The 17,464-nt window shown below is 48.9% G+C and overlaps 1 protein-coding gene across 7 annotated transcripts in view; it reads right to left on the bottom strand.

Moving 5' to 3' along the window:
• The window catches only part of ANKRD6 (ankyrin repeat domain 6), a 234,471-nt gene that overhangs the window by 35,465 nt on the left and 181,542 nt on the right, over positions 1-17,464 (bottom strand). For all 7 annotated transcript variants that reach the window (XM_053591002.1, XM_053591001.1, XM_053591003.1 and 4 more), the window contains exon 3: positions 6,804-6,902. In XM_053591002.1, coding sequence (XP_053446977.1) covers positions 6,804-6,902 — 99 coding nt within the window. The remainder of the gene's footprint in view (positions 1-6,803; positions 6,903-17,464) is intronic.

Genomic DNA, 17,464 nt, shown 5'->3' with positions numbered 1-17,464 from the left:
TGGGCATTGTGGTGGGTGCCTGCAGTCCCAGCTACTTGGGAAGATGAGGCAAGAGAATCCCTTGAGCCCAAGAGTTTGAGGTTGCTGTGAGCTATGACTCCACAGCACCCTACCAAGGGGTGACAAAGTGAGACTCTGTTTCAAAACAACAACAACAACAACAAAAAAAAAGCCAAAGCCCCAAGAGCAACGTAAGGGTTTGCTCTGTTTCATCCGAGGACTCAGGGACTGCAGCTTATCCCAGCATATTTCTAAGAATCCTCTTCTGGTATTTCATGGAGACGTCCTCACTGATTTATGCTGCATTCTGACTTCTTTTCTCTGTGATCAGATTCCAGGGACCAGAGACCATTTTTCTCCTTAGGCGCCAAAGGGAGCTTGACTCCTCCCTTAATTGAGGTTGAGAAGCAGATGAAACATTCCCAGAAGTCAGAAGTCAACACTGTACCAAGATAGTGCTCTGTAGCAGGAACATATCTGGTCTCACATGTTAAGCCTCAGCAAATCAAGTTGGGCATGTGGTCCAGGCTTGAAAGAAGTCTGGTGAGGAGAGTGGAGGTTTCTGGTGGAAAGAAGTGAGCACAAGCCTGGGGCTCACGAGGCTGGGCTGGTACAGCTCTAGGGGACACCTGCCCCCTGGCTGGACCTTGGCTTCCTTATCTGGGAAAGACCCCAGGCTCCCTCTTTCCATTATTAGAGTCTGTGGTTTGGGTGGTGAGAGTTTTATATAAATGAAGTTTCCCGGTAGAGTACTAGGGAGACACCCCAGGGCATCTCTAATCCTTAGCCCAAGAGAGGAAAGAGAGATCATGTAAGACAGGAAACAGATTTTTTTGCAGAGGGATGCACTCCTATCTTTGAACAACCTTAATGAAATAGTGGCTCCACTTACCAAGCTCCCTGGGATCCATAACAAACAATGATGCACATTAAAAGTATTTAACCCCCAAAACAGTTCTTTTTTTTTTTCTTTTTGGCCAGGGCCAGGTTTGAACCTGCCACCTCTGGTATATGCGGCCGGCACCCTACTCCTTTGAGCCACAGGCATCACTCCCAAAAAATAGTTCTGAATCTTGAGCTGGGAGCTATGATGGAGCCACTGCACTTGAGCTTGGGCAATAGAGCAAGACCTTGTCTCAATAATAAATAAATAAATCTTTAAAAAATTCAACAGGGGAAGTAATTTTTTCCTCCTTATGCCTTTTTTTTTTTTGAGACACAGTCTCACTATGTCACCCTCGGTAGAATGCCATGGGTCACAGCTCATAGCAACCTCCAACTCTTGGGCTTAAGCTATTCTCTTGCCTCAGCCTCCCAAGTAGCTGGGACTATAGGCAACTGCCACAATGCCTAGATATTTTTTTGTTATGGTTGTCATTGTTGTTTGGCAGGCCCCAGGCCGGGTTTGAACCTGCCAGCCCCAGTGTATGTGGCTGGCACCCTAGCTGCTGAGCTAAAGGCGCTGAGCCCCTTATGCTTTTTATACTTAACACATATAACCTTTTTGGGGAGGTGGGGAGACAGTCTTCCTGGGACAATGGGGTCCTGCCACTACGCCTGGCTAATTTTTCCATTTTTAGTAGAGACAGGGTATCGCTCTTGCTCAGGCTGATCTCCAACACCTGAGCTCAAGCAGTCTGCTTGCCTTGGCCTTCCAGAGTGCTGGGATTACAGGCATGAGGCACCACATCCAGCCCTATGTATAACAGATAAAGCTATTAGCATCTGGAAAAACATTTAATGAAAGTCTAAACAGTAACGACATGCTAAAAACAAAATTGCCTATGTCTCAGAATCTTTACTCACTGTTCATGTGTAGAATTTAAGGTATTTCTGCAGTGCTGGGGTCAAGACCTCCAGCCCCATGACCAGGATTGCATCCTCTGTCCTTGACGTTACTACCACCAACCCTCCCTTCAGAATCTAAAACCACTGTTCCCACTATAAATTAGCCTTATGCCGGTTTTCTTAACATCTATCTTTCCCAGCCCCTTATTCAAGGAAGACCCTTACTGTGGTCAGAAGAAGACACAGCTGCTGAGTCAGTGGTGGCAGCTGTGCCATCATATTCGCTACCTGAGACCTCTCAGGAAGCAGCCACGTGGGGTACACACACTTCCTACCCAATCAGGTCATCACAGAGGATACTGCTCAGGGCTTAACATTCTCATACTTCCATAATACTTCCAAGGCATCCCATTTCCCTACCAGAAGGGTGATGGATTGTCTCAAAATGGGCCTCGAGCACAATTTATTATTACTGACCTGAGAAGAATGGCATGCCTGCTTACCAACCAACGTGAGATCACAGCCCTTTCTTTCAGGGTGGTACTAACTTGGTCAGATTTCTAATTAGTATTTAACATTCCCACAAAGTACAAGTGCTCTAAGTAGCATTCTATGGAAAGTCAGAAGCATCTTTTTGTATAATAAAACTTAACCATTCAGTGGGTACAGATTATACAAGACGTAAGCCCCGAGCAGGCTCCTGGTGTGCCAATCAAGGGCCTTCACTGGTCAGGGCCCAGGCTAACCTGAGCCTTGGTGTGGGGTGAATGTTCCATCATGTTTCATGAGCTGCCCGCTAAATCATGATGGAGACAGCTCTGGAGCCAGCACACCATCATAATTTATATTTGCTTTCATCATCACTCTACTGTATTTGCTGCACTCAAGATAACTTTCCTTTGTGAAACTTCAGCTCGAGGCTAAATCTAATCTTCAGTTTAGCTCTTAGGAGGAGGAGGAGGAGGAGGAAGAAATATCTGGATAGCTTATCAAGACTCAAAGAGAATGATTTTTCTCAGGATGCAGTGAAAACACAAATCGTGCCGTTGTTGACAGGTGTTTCCTGCTCATCCCAACCTCCAGGGAGATCGCTGGCCACCACCCCCTCAGCTGTGTTCCCTCAGACCATGTCCCTTCCTCTAGGGAGATCACTGGCCACCACCCCCTCAGGCTGTGTCCCCTCAGATCCTGTCCCTTTCTCCAGAGAGATCACTGGCCACCACCCCCTCAGGCTGTGTCCCCTCAGACCTGGTCCGCTCCTCCAGGGAGATTGCTGGACACCACCCCTTCCAGCTGTGTCCCCTCAGACCCCATCCCTTTCTCCAGGGAGATCACTGGCCACCACCCCCTCCAGCACTGTCCCCTCAGACCTTGTCCCCTCCTTCAGGGAGATCACTGGCCACCACCCCCTCTAGCTGTGTCCCCTCAGACCTCGTCCCCTGCTCTAGAGAGATCCCTGGGCACCACCCCCTCCAGCTGTGTCCCCTCAGACCTCGCCCCTTCCTCTAGTGAGATCACTGGCCACCCCTCTCCAGCTGTGTCCCCTCAGACACAGATCTCACTGCCAGCCTGTGTCCCAACTTCCTCACTGATCTTGTTTCCCAGATCAACACTGCTGTTGAGCCGAAGTTGTCTCCCTTCCCTGGACTATTAGCTTTGATCACTCACACCAGCTAGGACTGCTCTGGAGTACTGGGCCAAAGCACTCTCTCCTGCTTTACTTACGTTACCAAGGGGACACACAGAACGCATAAACATGGGGCTGCCCCAGGTTATTTACCTTTCAACTAGTCTTCCCACAAACAATTTAACACCTTGAGACCCTCCCTTGAAATAGGGTCAGTTACCCACAACTTGACTCTTTTCTTCTTATAAAATTTATTGTTGAAACATTTCCTTTCTGAAATATGACACAGAAAAGAACAACATGTGCCCTTAATTTATACTACTAGATCCGAGTAGTAACTTCAGCATAATCCTTAAATTCTGTATGATCTAATTCAATCATAAAATTCTGAAACTTTGAAAAGAACATATTGGGAAAAGCAGCATTTAGTCCATATTTAACTAAGTAAATATTTACTGACTCACTACTAGGCACCAACTGTCCTGACATCTTATTCTCTCTTTTTATTGATGAGCCAAGCCTAGGATAATTAGCTAATTCACAGGTAGCATGGCTGGGCCAGAATTCATGCTGCCAAGGCTCTTCGTGGTCACACCAAGCTGCTTCTAACCCATGAAGCCAGTTAACCCGAAGGTGGCCTCTGTGGGGCGGAAGCTGCCTCTTCATGGTGTCATCAAGCTAAGTGCTTAGCACTGGGTCTTGGTCACTACAGACACCCAAGAAGTATCTGTTCAATGATTAACTACAAAGAAGCAGAAGGAAAAATTCTCACTGATGTCTCACATCTTTGTTTTGAAATACCGCTATTTTTCTTTGCTACATCATGGAAAAGAGTGAGCATAGAGTTGGCAGACTCCAAGGCCAAGATCATGGCAGAAATCCTGTCTTCAGGCTGGGCTGCCCCTCTCGAGGAGAAGCCACTCTGGGCGGCACAGGGACATGCTCATAAGGAAGCTCAGGACAGGGTGGCTGGGCAGGCAAGAAGCTGACCTCTTTTTTTCTCTCTGATCTTCTAGGATCCTTCCTGTCCTTTCTTCTCTGGTTTTTCTTATTTTTTAATTCCTTCATGCCTTCTACAGTGACGACAATATCCTGGACTATTTCTGAGGTGGCGGCTGTGTGATTGCTCATGGACCAATCAGAAATGGCATTAGCCCTCCAATGAGTGCGTGGAGGATTGGTGGGAAGCAAGAGAGAATTTGCTCCTGGAGTAGCATATTCTAAAGAACTGGTTTCCACAGGTTGAAATTCATTTTTTTATTTTATTTTACTTTTTTATTTATTTTTTTTTTGTAGAGACAGAGCCTCACTTTATGGCCCTCGGTAGAGTGCCGTGGCATCACACAGCTCACAGCAACCTCCAACTCCTGGGCTTAAGCGACTCTCTTGCCTCAGCCTCCCAAGTAGCTGGGACTACAGGCGCCCGCCACAATGCCTAGCTATTTTTTGGTTGCAGTTCAGCCGGGGCAGGCTTGAACCCGCCACCCTCGGTATATGGGGCCGGCGCCCTACCAACTGAGCCACAGGTGCTGCCCCACAGGTTGAAATTCATAATAATCCCACTCCAGGCCACTGAAGGTCATTCTTCAAATAATTCTCAGTCCTTACCATGTCATAAAGATCAGTATCTGTAGAATACGAAGTTACAAGTAAATTCTTCATAACATGGACCTTCTCTATTTCTCTACCCACCATCCAAGATAGGTTACTTCTGGAATGATCCTCTCCCCCAGTAATTAGTCTACCAGCTTCTTTAAAAAACACACATGAAGAGTTTTCTTCCTCAAATTCTTGCATATATTCTAAGGCTGACCATCAACAGTCATAGTGGACACACAGAAGGTGGGCCTGGATCCCCAATACAGCACTTCAGGACCAGTGACACCCAATTCTGCCTTGTCCTTCGCAGCTTTTTTTTTTTTTTTTTCAGTTTTTGGCGGGGCTGGGTTTGAACCTGCCACCTCTGGCATATGGGGCCGATGCCCTACTCTTTTGAGCCACAGGCGCCGCCCCCAGCTGCTTTTTTCATGTTTGTTTTGTTTTAATTTATCTGGGAGAAGCAATGTGTATGTTGTCTGGAAAAGATGCAAAAAAATAAATAATTCCAACAAATAAAAGAAAGTTCCTGTCAAAAGAAGAATTCCTCTTCTAAAATAAAACAAGAATTTCAGTGGAAAGCACTGGCTTTCCATCTGCCAACGTGTCTCATCCTGGCCACCTTGTCAGAACACCTGGCTGTTTTACTGCCTATCTTGCCTAATATAAACAGCAGTTCTAAGAAATTAGCATGGCTTTTGCTGAGAACACAATGATACTCTGGACCTGAGGCAGGGTGCTGGGGTGGAATGGGTCACCTTGCCTGGCCCTGTAGCCTTGCCACCACGGCAAGCAAGGGCTTTCATTATGCAAAGAGAAGAGATGCATGCCAACACGTCTGCACTGGCAGCTCAGCGTCCTGCTTCTGCTGTAGTCAGAATCTCTTCTCTCCCCTGGCATTTTGCCCCATCGTCTCAGGACATGATATAGTCAGGACTGCCATGATGACTACCGTGCAGGACAATAAGCATCATGGCCCAAGGTGGAAGTCAGCAGCTTTAAGTTGCTGCTGAGAGTGGGCCTCAGGGCAGGTCTACAAGAGGAAGTCCCACAATAGAGACCAAGACGCAGCCAGAAAGTGCTGGCGAGCCACTACTACCTGCCAACCTCTTGGGCAGGCCTCTGCCACCCGCCACTTCATGGGTGTCACCAGCCACCACCTTGTGGTGAACCTTTACCACCCACCACCTCTCGGGTGGGCCTCTATTACCACCTTGTGGTGAGCCTCTACCACCCACCACCTCTCAGGCGGGCCTCTACCACCCTCCCTGTGGTGAGCCTCTACCACCTGCCACCTCTCAGGCGGGCCTCCACCACTCACCACCTCTCAGGCGGGCCTCTACTATCCTCCTGTGGTGAGCCTCTACCACCTACCACCTCTCAGGCGGACCTCTACTACCCTCCTGTGGTGAGCCTCTATCACCCACCACCTCTCAGGCGGGCCTCTACCACCCTCCTTGTGGTGAACCTCTACCACCCACCACCTCTCAGGTGGACCTCTACTACCCTCCTTGTGGTGAGCCTCTACCACCCACCACCTCTCAGGTGGGCCTCTACCACCCTCCTTGTGGTGAGCCTCTACCACCCACCACCTCTCAGGTGGACCTCTACTACCTTCCTTGTGGTGAGCCTCTACCACCCGCCACCTCTCAGGTGGGTCTCTACCACCCTCCTTGTGGTGAGCCTCTACCACTTGCCACCTCGTGGCTGCTTATGCTTTGTAGTGTGGATGTCAGGCCAGAAGAGCTCCCTTGTCACCCCACTCCCTAACATAATGATGGCTTATACTTACGTCATCTTGGACATCGAGGTCACAGCCGGCCTTCAGCAAGATCTGGACCACAGAAAGATGGCCCTTATTGGCAGCAAGATGTAGGGGGGTCCGGCCATGCTGTTAATGTAAAGAAAACATTGATTTTAGGGCAAACAACAAGACCACTCTCTTGTGGGGGGTGGGGGCACAGAGCTTCTAGCAAGGCTTGTACATGGTTTTAGGAAGCTCACTCCCTCCTGCCCCCTCCCCCACCTGGTTGGGCAGGAGATTCTTAAGGATTTATCCAGAATTCAAGTTTGTCTCTGTTAACCTTGGCCATTGGCATTGTAACCAAAGAACAAAATATGTTCAAAATGTGAAGATTTCCTTAACTGAACCATCTCTACTCTCTACTGACCAAGCCAACAAGTAGCGAAGTGAGGGGCTCCTACCTTCTCACTGCTGTGGATACACAGTGATAGTCAAGTGACCATGAGGAGTGTAGATAGGAGGCGGAGAAAACGCCAGGCTCATCAGCCCCAGAAAAGCCCAGTTAGTGACTCCTTAAAATTAAACCTGCTGATCAAACTGATTAGGAAAGATTCTCCCTCTTCTTAAAAAACAAATTTTTGAATTATGAAGTATTTTAGCATTCAGATGTCTAAGTAATATTTAATAATGCACATACCCACCGACCATTTCCAGAAAACATGAGCAAAGCCACTGGCATTCCTTGTGAACACCTCCCATCTCATCTGCGCCCCAGCCCAGGAGTAACCATCTCTCACATGTAGTGCTCAAAACTCCTTTGCGTGCTTGTAGCCATGGATGGCACACGAGCATTGCTATGCTTATTTCAGCCTCATATAAACAATATCATACTACTCAATATCATTTAGCACTTTCTGTCTAACATCACTTTTTTTTTTTTTTGAGACAGAGTCTCATTATGTCACTCTTGGTAGAGTGCTGTGTGTCACAGCTCACAGCAACCTCCAACTCTTGGACTTAAGCAATTCTCTTGCCTCAGCCTCCCAAAGTAGCTGGGACCACAGGTACCCACCACAATGCTCAGCTATTTTGTTGCAGTTGTCATTGTTGTTTAGCAGGCCTGGGCCAGGTTCGAACCTGCCACCCTCGGTGTATGTGGCTGGCACCATAACCACTGTGCTATGGGTGCCAAGACCCAATATTACATTTTTGAGACGTGTCTTCATATTGTCACACGTGGTTCCAGGTCACGTGTTGGTGATCTGCCTGCTCTGCTGTTGGGGACCCGGGCTGCATCCAGGGGTAGCAGCGCACATACCTGTGCACCTCTCTTCCTGCACTTGGCAGCTCCATAGCCCTCTGCTGGGTCTCGGAGAAGACCTTCTCTGCTGTGGCCTCAGCCTACAGGCTCCTGAGGTAGCACACCAAGGGTGACATCCAGAAGAAATAATACTTTTTAGCGTAGATCAACATTGGTCCAGTGAATTGACTGCCTTGCCAAACTCCTGATCTACAAATTCTAAAAAACACAGTATGTTGCCTTTCCCCCCTACAGGTTTCACTGCAAAGAAATGTTCAGACCCGTGCTGGACCACATCCCTGTGGAATAAGGGTCTCACGTGACCTGACGCCCTGCTTTAAAAGATCTTAATTTCTACTCATGAAATGCAATCAAGGCACTAGGATGATTTTGGAAAGAGGTCAGAGCTCTTTAAAATTAGAATTTTAACCTTAAAATTAGAATTCTTGATTACTCTCTCTCTTTGGGAGAACAAAGTTACTCCCAAGAACGTGGGCTATAAAAAGCCTCCACAAAAACAGCGTTGGGCTGAGATGAGGAGTGACCTTTCCTCTCTGGAGACGATGCCCAGCCTTGTGCTCCTTAACCTGCTTTTTAAGGGAATGTCCATAGCTGGTCACGAAGCACATGACTGGTTCCACCTGCTGAGCCTGGTCCCCACCTCTGTCACTACAGGTCCTTGTCAAGGACCTCACACTTTGACATCAAATAAGTGGCCTTCACCAAGTTTTCTGAGGTATTCTGAAATGCAGGGGAGCTCATCACATGTGTGGAGAGAAAGATGTGTGTGCTGTGAGGAAGGTGACAGCGAGGTGGGACACACAAGTGCTTCTTAAGTTGGAAAATACAGACCATGACACGTAGGACTTGCCCAGACAGGCTGGAAAGGGGGCCACAGGCCAAGAAGCCACTGGATGCTGGGGTCAGGGGAGCCCTGGGGAACACTCTTCTCAGCACCCACATATTGTTTTTTATAATGATAATTATTTTATGTTTTTTGAGACAGTCTCACTCTGTTGCCTAGGCTAGAGTGCCATGGTCTCAGCCTAGCTCACACCAACCTCAAACTCTTGGGCTCAAAGTGATCCCCTTGCCTCAACTTTCTGAGGAGCTGGGACTACAGGCGGCCGCCACAACACCTGACTAGATTTTCTATTTTCAGTAGAGACATGGTCTCACTCTTGCTCAGGGTAGTCTTGAACTCCTGTGTTCAAGCGACTGTCCTGATTCAGCCTCCCAGAGTACTGGGATTACAGTTAGCCACCACACTCAGCCCAGCAACCTGGTATCAGTGGAGAAGTTGAGGTCTGATGAGGCTGAAGAGTTTGTTCCAGTGATGCAAATAATCTGGAGGAAACGCTGCTGTGGTCCCTCTGTGGACCGAGTGTCTGTGTCCCCCAGATCCATACACCGAAGCCCTGATCCCCAGGGTGATGGTATGTGGTGATGAGGATTTGGGAGGTGACAAGACCCTGAGAATGATGCCCTCACGTGGGATCAGCGCCCTTCTAAAAGGCAAGGCCGGAGAGTTTACTTCTTCCTCTCACTGCGTGGGACACAGCAAGAGGGTAACTGTCTGCAAACCCAAAGCGAGCTGTCACCGGACACTGACTCCCCTGGCCTGCTGACCAGCTTCCTGAACTGTGAGCAACAAATGTCTGTCTCAGATACCAAGTCTGCGGTATCATGTTGGAAAATGCACTGAGACAGGTTCAAACCAGATCTCATCTGGGAAGCACTTTAGAAACCATAAGTTACAAACAAGGCAGGCCTGGACAGGAGGCACCTTTCTAAACAAAGTCAGACAGAATCCCTGGTGGGGAAATAAAGGCCAGAGGTATTGCACGGGGACAGGCGAGTTCCGATCCCAACTCTGATGAGGATAACCAGTGTGTGAGCTGGTGCTTCCTCTTCTAAACCAAGCCGGTCTTCTCACTGTGAATAGGAACAGCCTCCATGACCCACGTAGTGGACTTGAAGTAAGGATTTAAAGTGGCATCCCACATCTAACGTGTGTTTCCTTTCCCTCCAGCTGTCCCTAGCCCCCACCCTTGAGGACACCCCAATTGCTCATTCCTACTCTTCCTTGACTCCCCCACCCCTGTGCCTTGGAGCCCAGGGAGCCGTTTTCACTATCAAGAGGATCTTGGCTCACACAGGCAGCCAGATGGGTTCCGCTGGAGGGTCAAGGTCCCTACCAGCAAGGCCTGCCTGCTGTGTGTGTCCAACTTAGCCTCCGAAACGTCGTCTGTGGTTCCCAATCCCTGTGTCAGCTTGAAAGGGCCTTAATCACCGGGAACCCCTCTCTGCACCGCGCCTTCCTCAAGGGAACCGCCTCTCCGCACCGTGCCTTCCTCGCCGAGAACCCCCTCTCTGCACTGCGCCTTCTCTGACACCACAGGCCTTCTCCTGGCAGACCTTCTCCTGGCAGGCCTTCTCCACTCCCCACACGCTGCAGCTCAGAGTGACACTGGAAAGTGCCACACTCTGTTTTGTGATGAGTCACCCTGGCTTCTCCCAATGAGGCCATGATTCTTTTGAGGGCAGGGAGGGTGCCTTCCACAAATGAAGAAGCAAGTCGGCTCTGGGGTGGCAGGCATGTCCCATCCTATCACACAGGCAGCCAAGCACCGGGCGGGGACTCTGGAGAAAATCCCACAGTCCCAGGCTTATCCTCAGGGAAATAAATGGAGAGCGTGGGGTGGGTGCCCACATTCCGGGGCCCAAGGAGCTACGCAGTGACAGCCGGGTTTCTCTGAGGGGTCTGTGTCCCTCCCATGTGTGGCTCCTTTTCTGGCACCTACTAGCCACTGGCTTCCCCATCCTGCAGCTGTCCGTGCCTGTCCCCAGGCTTTCCAGTATCAGACCAACCAACCCTGTCACTCACACACACAACACCTACCAAAGCAGAAAAGCAAGAGAGAAGCAGAATGTTCTGTAGTGAAATGCACCAAAACCCAGCGCTGCAGAGCACAGCCGCCCGTCTGCACACGGGGAGGCTCCGCCATGCCTGACCTGTGGGGAAGCCTGGAAGCCCTCTCCATGTGAGGGAGCAGAGAAAATTGCATGGCATCTTTGCATGACGTGGACTTAGGGACACAGCTGTTCTCATTTCCATGCCCCTAGGACTGAGCAGTGGAAGAAACATGAATAGGAGAAAAGACTGTGCCTTGTAAATGGTAAGAAGAAAAGGTTTGGAAGCATCGGTTTCCTTGGGTTCTACCCCAGCTATCCTCAAAGCCCAGTCCAGCCCAACTGGCTGACACTGACTGGACGCTGGTCCATTTACTCTGTGGGAGGCACTGTCTTAGGAGTTGTACATGTGGCTGGGTGTGGTGGCTCCCGCCTATAATCCCAGTGCTCTGGGAGGCCAAGAAAGGAGGGTCTTTTGAGGTCAGGAATTCAAGACCAGCTTGAGCAAAAGCGATACCTCATTTCTACTAAAAATTAAAAAAGTAGCTGGGCATTGTTGCTACTTGGGAGGCTGAGGCAGGAGGATGGCTTGAACCAAGGAGTCTGAGATTGCCTTCAACTATAATGATGCCATTGCACTCTAGCTAGGGAGACGGAATGAGACTCAGTCTCAAAACAAAAACAAAAAACAAAGGAGAATTGTACATGTAAAGGCTGGGCATGGTGGCTTGCACCTGTAGTCCCAGCACTTTGGCAGGCTGAGGTAGGAGGACTGCTTGAGCTCAGAAGTTCAAGATAGCCTAGGTAACATGATGAAACTGTGTCTCTCCAAAAATAAAAAATTAGCTGGGCATAGTGGTGTGCGCCTGTAGTCCCAGCTACTGGAGAGACTGAGGTGGGAGAGACTGCAGTTGGAAGCTGCAGTGAGCTATGATGAAGACACTGCACTCTAGCCTGGGTGACAGAGAGAGATCCCACATCCAAATAAATAAATAAATAAATAAATAAAGGCGGGGGGAGGGAGAGGAAGAGAGGCGGCTTCCTAAGCTCCCACCTAACAGGTACAACACAGCAGTATATGGCACACCTTCAACTACAACTTAGACATTACCTAAAAAAAAAGTAACCTAATCATATGCACCCTTATATTAATCTGAAATAAAAAAATAATTGTAGACGTATTAGCTCATTCTATCCTCCCAACAACTCTATAAGGTACATAGTATTTATTATTAAGCCCATTTTGTAGATGGGGAACCTGAGACATGGAGCAACTGTCATTTGTTCTGTATCACAGGTAACTAGAGTCTGGGTTCACTCCTCAAGCCATCTGCCCCTATGACTCACGTACACTATGCATGCTGGGCTGCTGCTGTGGGGGGAGGGTGTCCCCTAGCAGCGGGGGTTCCATGTCTCACTCTCAGGAAGCCTGCAAGTTCTTGAGTGCTGTATCCCAGCCCAGACTCTGACCTCTGGAATTGCTTAAAAATAACCTGGTTTCCTTAAAATCTCAAAGACAAGAAGAGAAGTTTTCTATTTTTTCTGTACATCTGAATCACTCAGGGAGAGTGGTCTATTTGTCTACCTGTACTGATGCCTGAGCCCTCTCTGATAAACTCTCTTGGGGGGGGGGGGAGGGTTTGGGTCCAGGCATCAGTTTTTATACAACCTCCCCAGGTGACCCTAATGTGTGATGGGGCTGAGAACCCCAATTTGAGCTGGGGAGGGGCAAGATAACCCCTCCCCAGGCAGCTACAGGCCCTCAGGCTAAACCTGGCCCATCCAGCCTGTCCAGGCAGGAGCCTTCCCCTAGTTACACTCCTCATGATGCTCTCTTCCCCCATCAGTATAAAACCCCTAACGTGGGCAGTGCTTGTGGCTCAAAGGTGTAGGGCGCCAGCCCCATATACTGGAGGTGGCAGGTTCAAACCCAGCCCTGGCCAAAAACTGCAAAAACAAATAAACAAAACAAACAAACAAACAAAAAAACCCTAAGGTGCCACATTGGCACAACCCAGAGCTGCCCATGTCTTTAAAGAGTGTGTGTAAGCGACATAGTGACATCTAGAAGGTCAAAGATATTCCCTACGATTCCACGGCCCAGTGCAACCACTGTTTTTGTCTGTTTGCCACAAGCTTCCTCTACTGCCCGCACAAATACAGCCACAGTAACAATAAAAACATCTTGCCTGTGGCAGTGATGTCTCGCCTTATGCCAGTGGTTCCCAGACTTTATGGGGCAGCAGAGTCTCCCAGAGAACTTGTTAAACACAGGCTGCTGGGGCCCATTTCCAGAGTCTCTGACTCAGTAAGTCTGGGGGGGAGCCTGAGAAAGTGCATTTCTAGCAAGCTCTAGGGCAGCTATGCTGCCGAGGGATGATGCATTTGGACAGCTCCTGACTTAACCCAGTGGTTTTCAGCCTGGTGTATGTTAAAGTTCCTGAAAAGGTTTCTTTTATTTTTTTATTTATTTTTATTTTTTTAATTTTTGTAGAGACAGAGTCTCACTTTATGGCCCTCGGTAGAGTGCCGTGGCCTCACGCAGCTCACAGCAACCTCCAACTCCTGGGCTTAGGCGATTCTCCTGCCTCAGCCTCCCGAGTAGCTGGGACGACAGGCGCCCGCCACAACGCCCGGCTATTTTTTGGTTGCAGTTCGGCTGGGGCAGGGTTTGAACCTGTCACCCTCGGTATATGGGGCCGGTGCCCTACCGACTGAGCCACAGGCGCCGCCCGAAAAGGTTTCTTTTAAAAACTAATAAAAGGGCTGGGCACGGTGGCTCACATCTATAACCCCAACACTTTGGGAGGCTGAGGTGGGTTGGATTGCTTGAGCTCAGGAGTCTGAGACTAGCCTGAGCAAGAGCGAGACCCTGTCTCTAAAAATAATCAGGTGTTGTGGTGGGCCTCTGGAGACCCAGCTACTTGGAAGGCTGAGGCAAGAGAATCACTTGAGCCTAAGACTTTGAATTTGGTGTGAGCTATAACGCCAGGGCACTCTACCCAGGGTGACAAAGTGAGACTCTGTCTTAAATAAAATAAAATAAATAAAATAAAATAAAACTAAATAAAAACCCATTCCCAACCTTACTCCCAAAGGGTTAGATTCCAGCATTCTAGGATGGGGTCTGAGATGTGTGTTTTTAAAGTACCAGTTGGCCCTAATGTGCGGCAGCAGTTAGGAGGCCTTGGGCCCTGTGCAGGTGCTGGGTCCTCTAGCTGGCCCTGGTAGCAGGATGTGCCATGGAGGCCAGCAGGGTGAAAGGAGGCAGCCCCCCACCGCCCTGCATCTCCCTTTTATCCAACCAGGGAGAGGCAAAGATTCAGGACTTGGTTCACTTCCAGGAAACTGAATCAAAGGGCCTTGAGATCTTGCCAAACGACAACCACAGAGAATTGGCCCCCTGTCAACAACTCCAGAGCACTGGCCTAGGATGATGATTTATTCAGGCATGGCAAGCCCTGTAGGCCCAGCCTCCATCTGAACTGCTGCATGGGGATAGCAGACTGACTCCCATTCCAACGGGCAACCTGTAAACTACACTAAAAGGTGATCATAAGTGACCCACAGAACCAAACAGTCCTTGCTATTCCTTCTGAAGAGGCCAACTCCCAGGTAGGTGGTGGGAACATTTCAGGAGGAGGATTCCTGTTAAGATAATGACCTCTCACCAAGGAGGATGACAAGGTAACCAGGCAAGGAAGTGGAGGTGTTATTGATACAAGTTTACCCTCCCTCTGGACCTTCTCAGCACACCAAAGTGTTTACACTGGAGAGACCTCCCTAGCAGGGGCCAGGCCCCAAGAAGGGGTCCCAGGGGTCATTTGAGAACCACAACCTACAAAAACAAGCCAGGGGCGGCGCCTGTAGCTCAAACGAGTAGGGTGCCAGCCCCATATGCCGGAGGTGGCAGGTTCAAACCCAGCCCCGGCCAAAAACTGCAAAAAAAACCCCCAGAAACAAGCCAGCAATGACTCTATACCCCTGCCATAGGCTCTGTGGGGCCTAGAGCCTGGGCCTGACGCTGCCCCTCATTATTCAGACCAGGACAGAGGGTGGGCGACAGCTCCTCCCTGATGCTCTGGGACCTTGGCAGGCCTCTGAGACCACAATCTCTGGCGGTCAGTGGCAGGCATAGCAGTGCACCTGGGGAATGAGGAGGGCGCGGGGCTCAGCCAGTTTTGTTCAGTAATATTCTTATGACAGAGTCACACAGAGACCTGGGGCAGAAGCCAAGGTTGCGGGGGAGGGGGGGGGCTGGATAAAGGAATGAAGACTCATTAACTTGAAGAAACAATTTAAACATCTCAACTGGGGGTTGTAACAGGGAGGCAGTTGAGTAGATGTGACCTACACAAGGGGAAATGGTGTAAAAAGAATTGACAAGAAATTAATGCAGTAATTTCATAATGTGAAGCCTTCTTCAGGAGACTGTGAGAAACACAAGCGATCAGGGTCACGCAGCCTTTTCCAAGGCAGATCTATATTATCTGCTACATTAAGGAAAGACAGTGGGAGTTGGAGACCAGAAACTTATGCCAGTAAAATAACAAAATATTTGGATTGAAAAGGGCCTTTGAGAGTTTCATTTGGGAGAGGATAATACAGCTAACTGAAATGAAACAATTTCTCAAGATCTCAAATCTTGTTTGTGGAGGAGCTGCAGTAGCTGGAATTTCTGCCACATGGCCCCTTGTTGAGGTTTTAAGTGGTAGAAGACCCTACCCCACCCCAACAGACTTCCCTGGGACCCTAAGAAGAGCTTCGAAGGCCAAACCAGGTTTATGACTCAATGAAGACAAAGTTACGGGGCAGTGCCCATAGGAAGTAGGGCACTGGCCACATACACTGAGGCTGGCGGGTTAGAACCTGGCCCAGGCCAGCTATACAACAAAGACAATTGAAAAAAAAAAAAATAGCCAGGTGTTTTGGCAGGTGCCTATGTTCCTAGCTACTTGGGAGGCTGAGGCAAGAGAATCTCTTAAATCCAAGAGTTCGAGGTTGCTATGAGCTGTGACCGAGGGCAACACGGTGAAACTCTTGTCTCACCAAAAAAAAAAAAAAAAGACAAAAGGAAAAGGGGCAGGTGGAAATTCCTGCATTGGGGCCAAAAGTCCGATCAACATAAGGACAGGGCTATGGGGATGGGCCTGTAAAATAGCAATAAGCACAGAAAATTTGAAGAGGTGATTTGAAATGTCTTGTTAGAAATTAATTAATTTTTTTTTTTTTTTTTTCAGTTTCTGGCTGGGGCTGGGTTTGAACCCACCATCTCTGGCATATGAGGCTGGCACCCTATTCCTTTGAGCCACAGGCACTGCCCAGAAATTAATTTTTTTGAGACAGAGTCTCACTTGGTCACCCTGGGTAGAGTGCTGTGGCATTATAGCTTACAGCAACTTCAAACTCTTGGGCTCAGGCGGCGCCTGTGGCTCAGTGAGTAGAGCACCAGCCCCATATACCGAGGGTGGCGAGTTTGAACCTAGCCTTGGCCAAGCTTTAACAAAAAATAGCCGGGCGTTGCAGTGGGCACCTATAGTCCCAGCTGCTCAGGAGGCTGAGGCAAGAGAATCTCCTAAGCCCAAGAGCTGGAGGTTGCTGTGAGCTGTAACGCCACAGCACTCTACTGAGGGCGACAAAGTGAGACATTTAAAAAAAAGAAAAAAACAAACAAACAAAAAATACTCTTGGGCTCAAGTGATCCCCTGCCTCAGCCTCCCTAGTAGCTAGGACTATAGGCGCCTTCCACAATGCCCAGCTATTTTTAGAGGCTGGCTCAAGCTAGTCTCGAACCTGTGAGCTCAGGCAATCCACTCACCTCGGCCTCTCAGAGTGCTGGGATTACAGGCATGAGCCACCATGCCCGGCCATTGAACTTTGTCTTCAGTGATTCATAAACCTGAGAAGTGTTCTGAACCAAATCCACACTATTCCAGGCCTTTGAAGCTCTCCTGCGGGGGGTTAGGGGGCAGGGAAGTTGGTGGTGGGGTCTTCTACCACTTAAAACCTCAACAAGGGGCCATGTGGCAGAAGTTCCAGCTACTGCAGCTCCTCCACTGTGCCCAGTCAAGAAATTAATTTATTCTTAATAAATAAGAATTAATTATTCTTAACAATTAAGTTTGACTAGTAAGAGCATTCCTGCTGAGGTGACCCAGTAACTTCCAAGGTGGGCTTGCTTCCAGAAAGGTTCACCAGCAAGTAGGGCCAAAAGATTTGAAGCAACCTAATCAGCAGTTAAGGATCCATCAGTTCCTAGTGCACCTACCTCTAGGTGATAGGGGGTTAGTTAATGACCCCCACGTCCCTCACAGGTAGCTGCATGGACTACATTTCAGTGGGTCGACAAATTGAAAGAATGGATGGTGGTCCAATGCACATGGTTGGAAGATACAGAATCTCCTCTCATTTTCTAGCTGCTAATAAAAACCAGAAAATAAGAATCATTGCCTTTTCAGCAACTATTAACATAATCGTGAGTTTTTCTCCTTTAATC

The sequence above is a fragment of the Nycticebus coucang genome, chromosome 5, assembly GCF_027406575.1.
Source record: "Nycticebus coucang isolate mNycCou1 chromosome 5, mNycCou1.pri, whole genome shotgun sequence".
NCBI lineage: Eukaryota > Metazoa > Chordata > Mammalia > Primates > Lorisidae > Nycticebus > Nycticebus coucang.
This window is presented reverse-complemented; position numbering and strand designations above follow the sequence as displayed.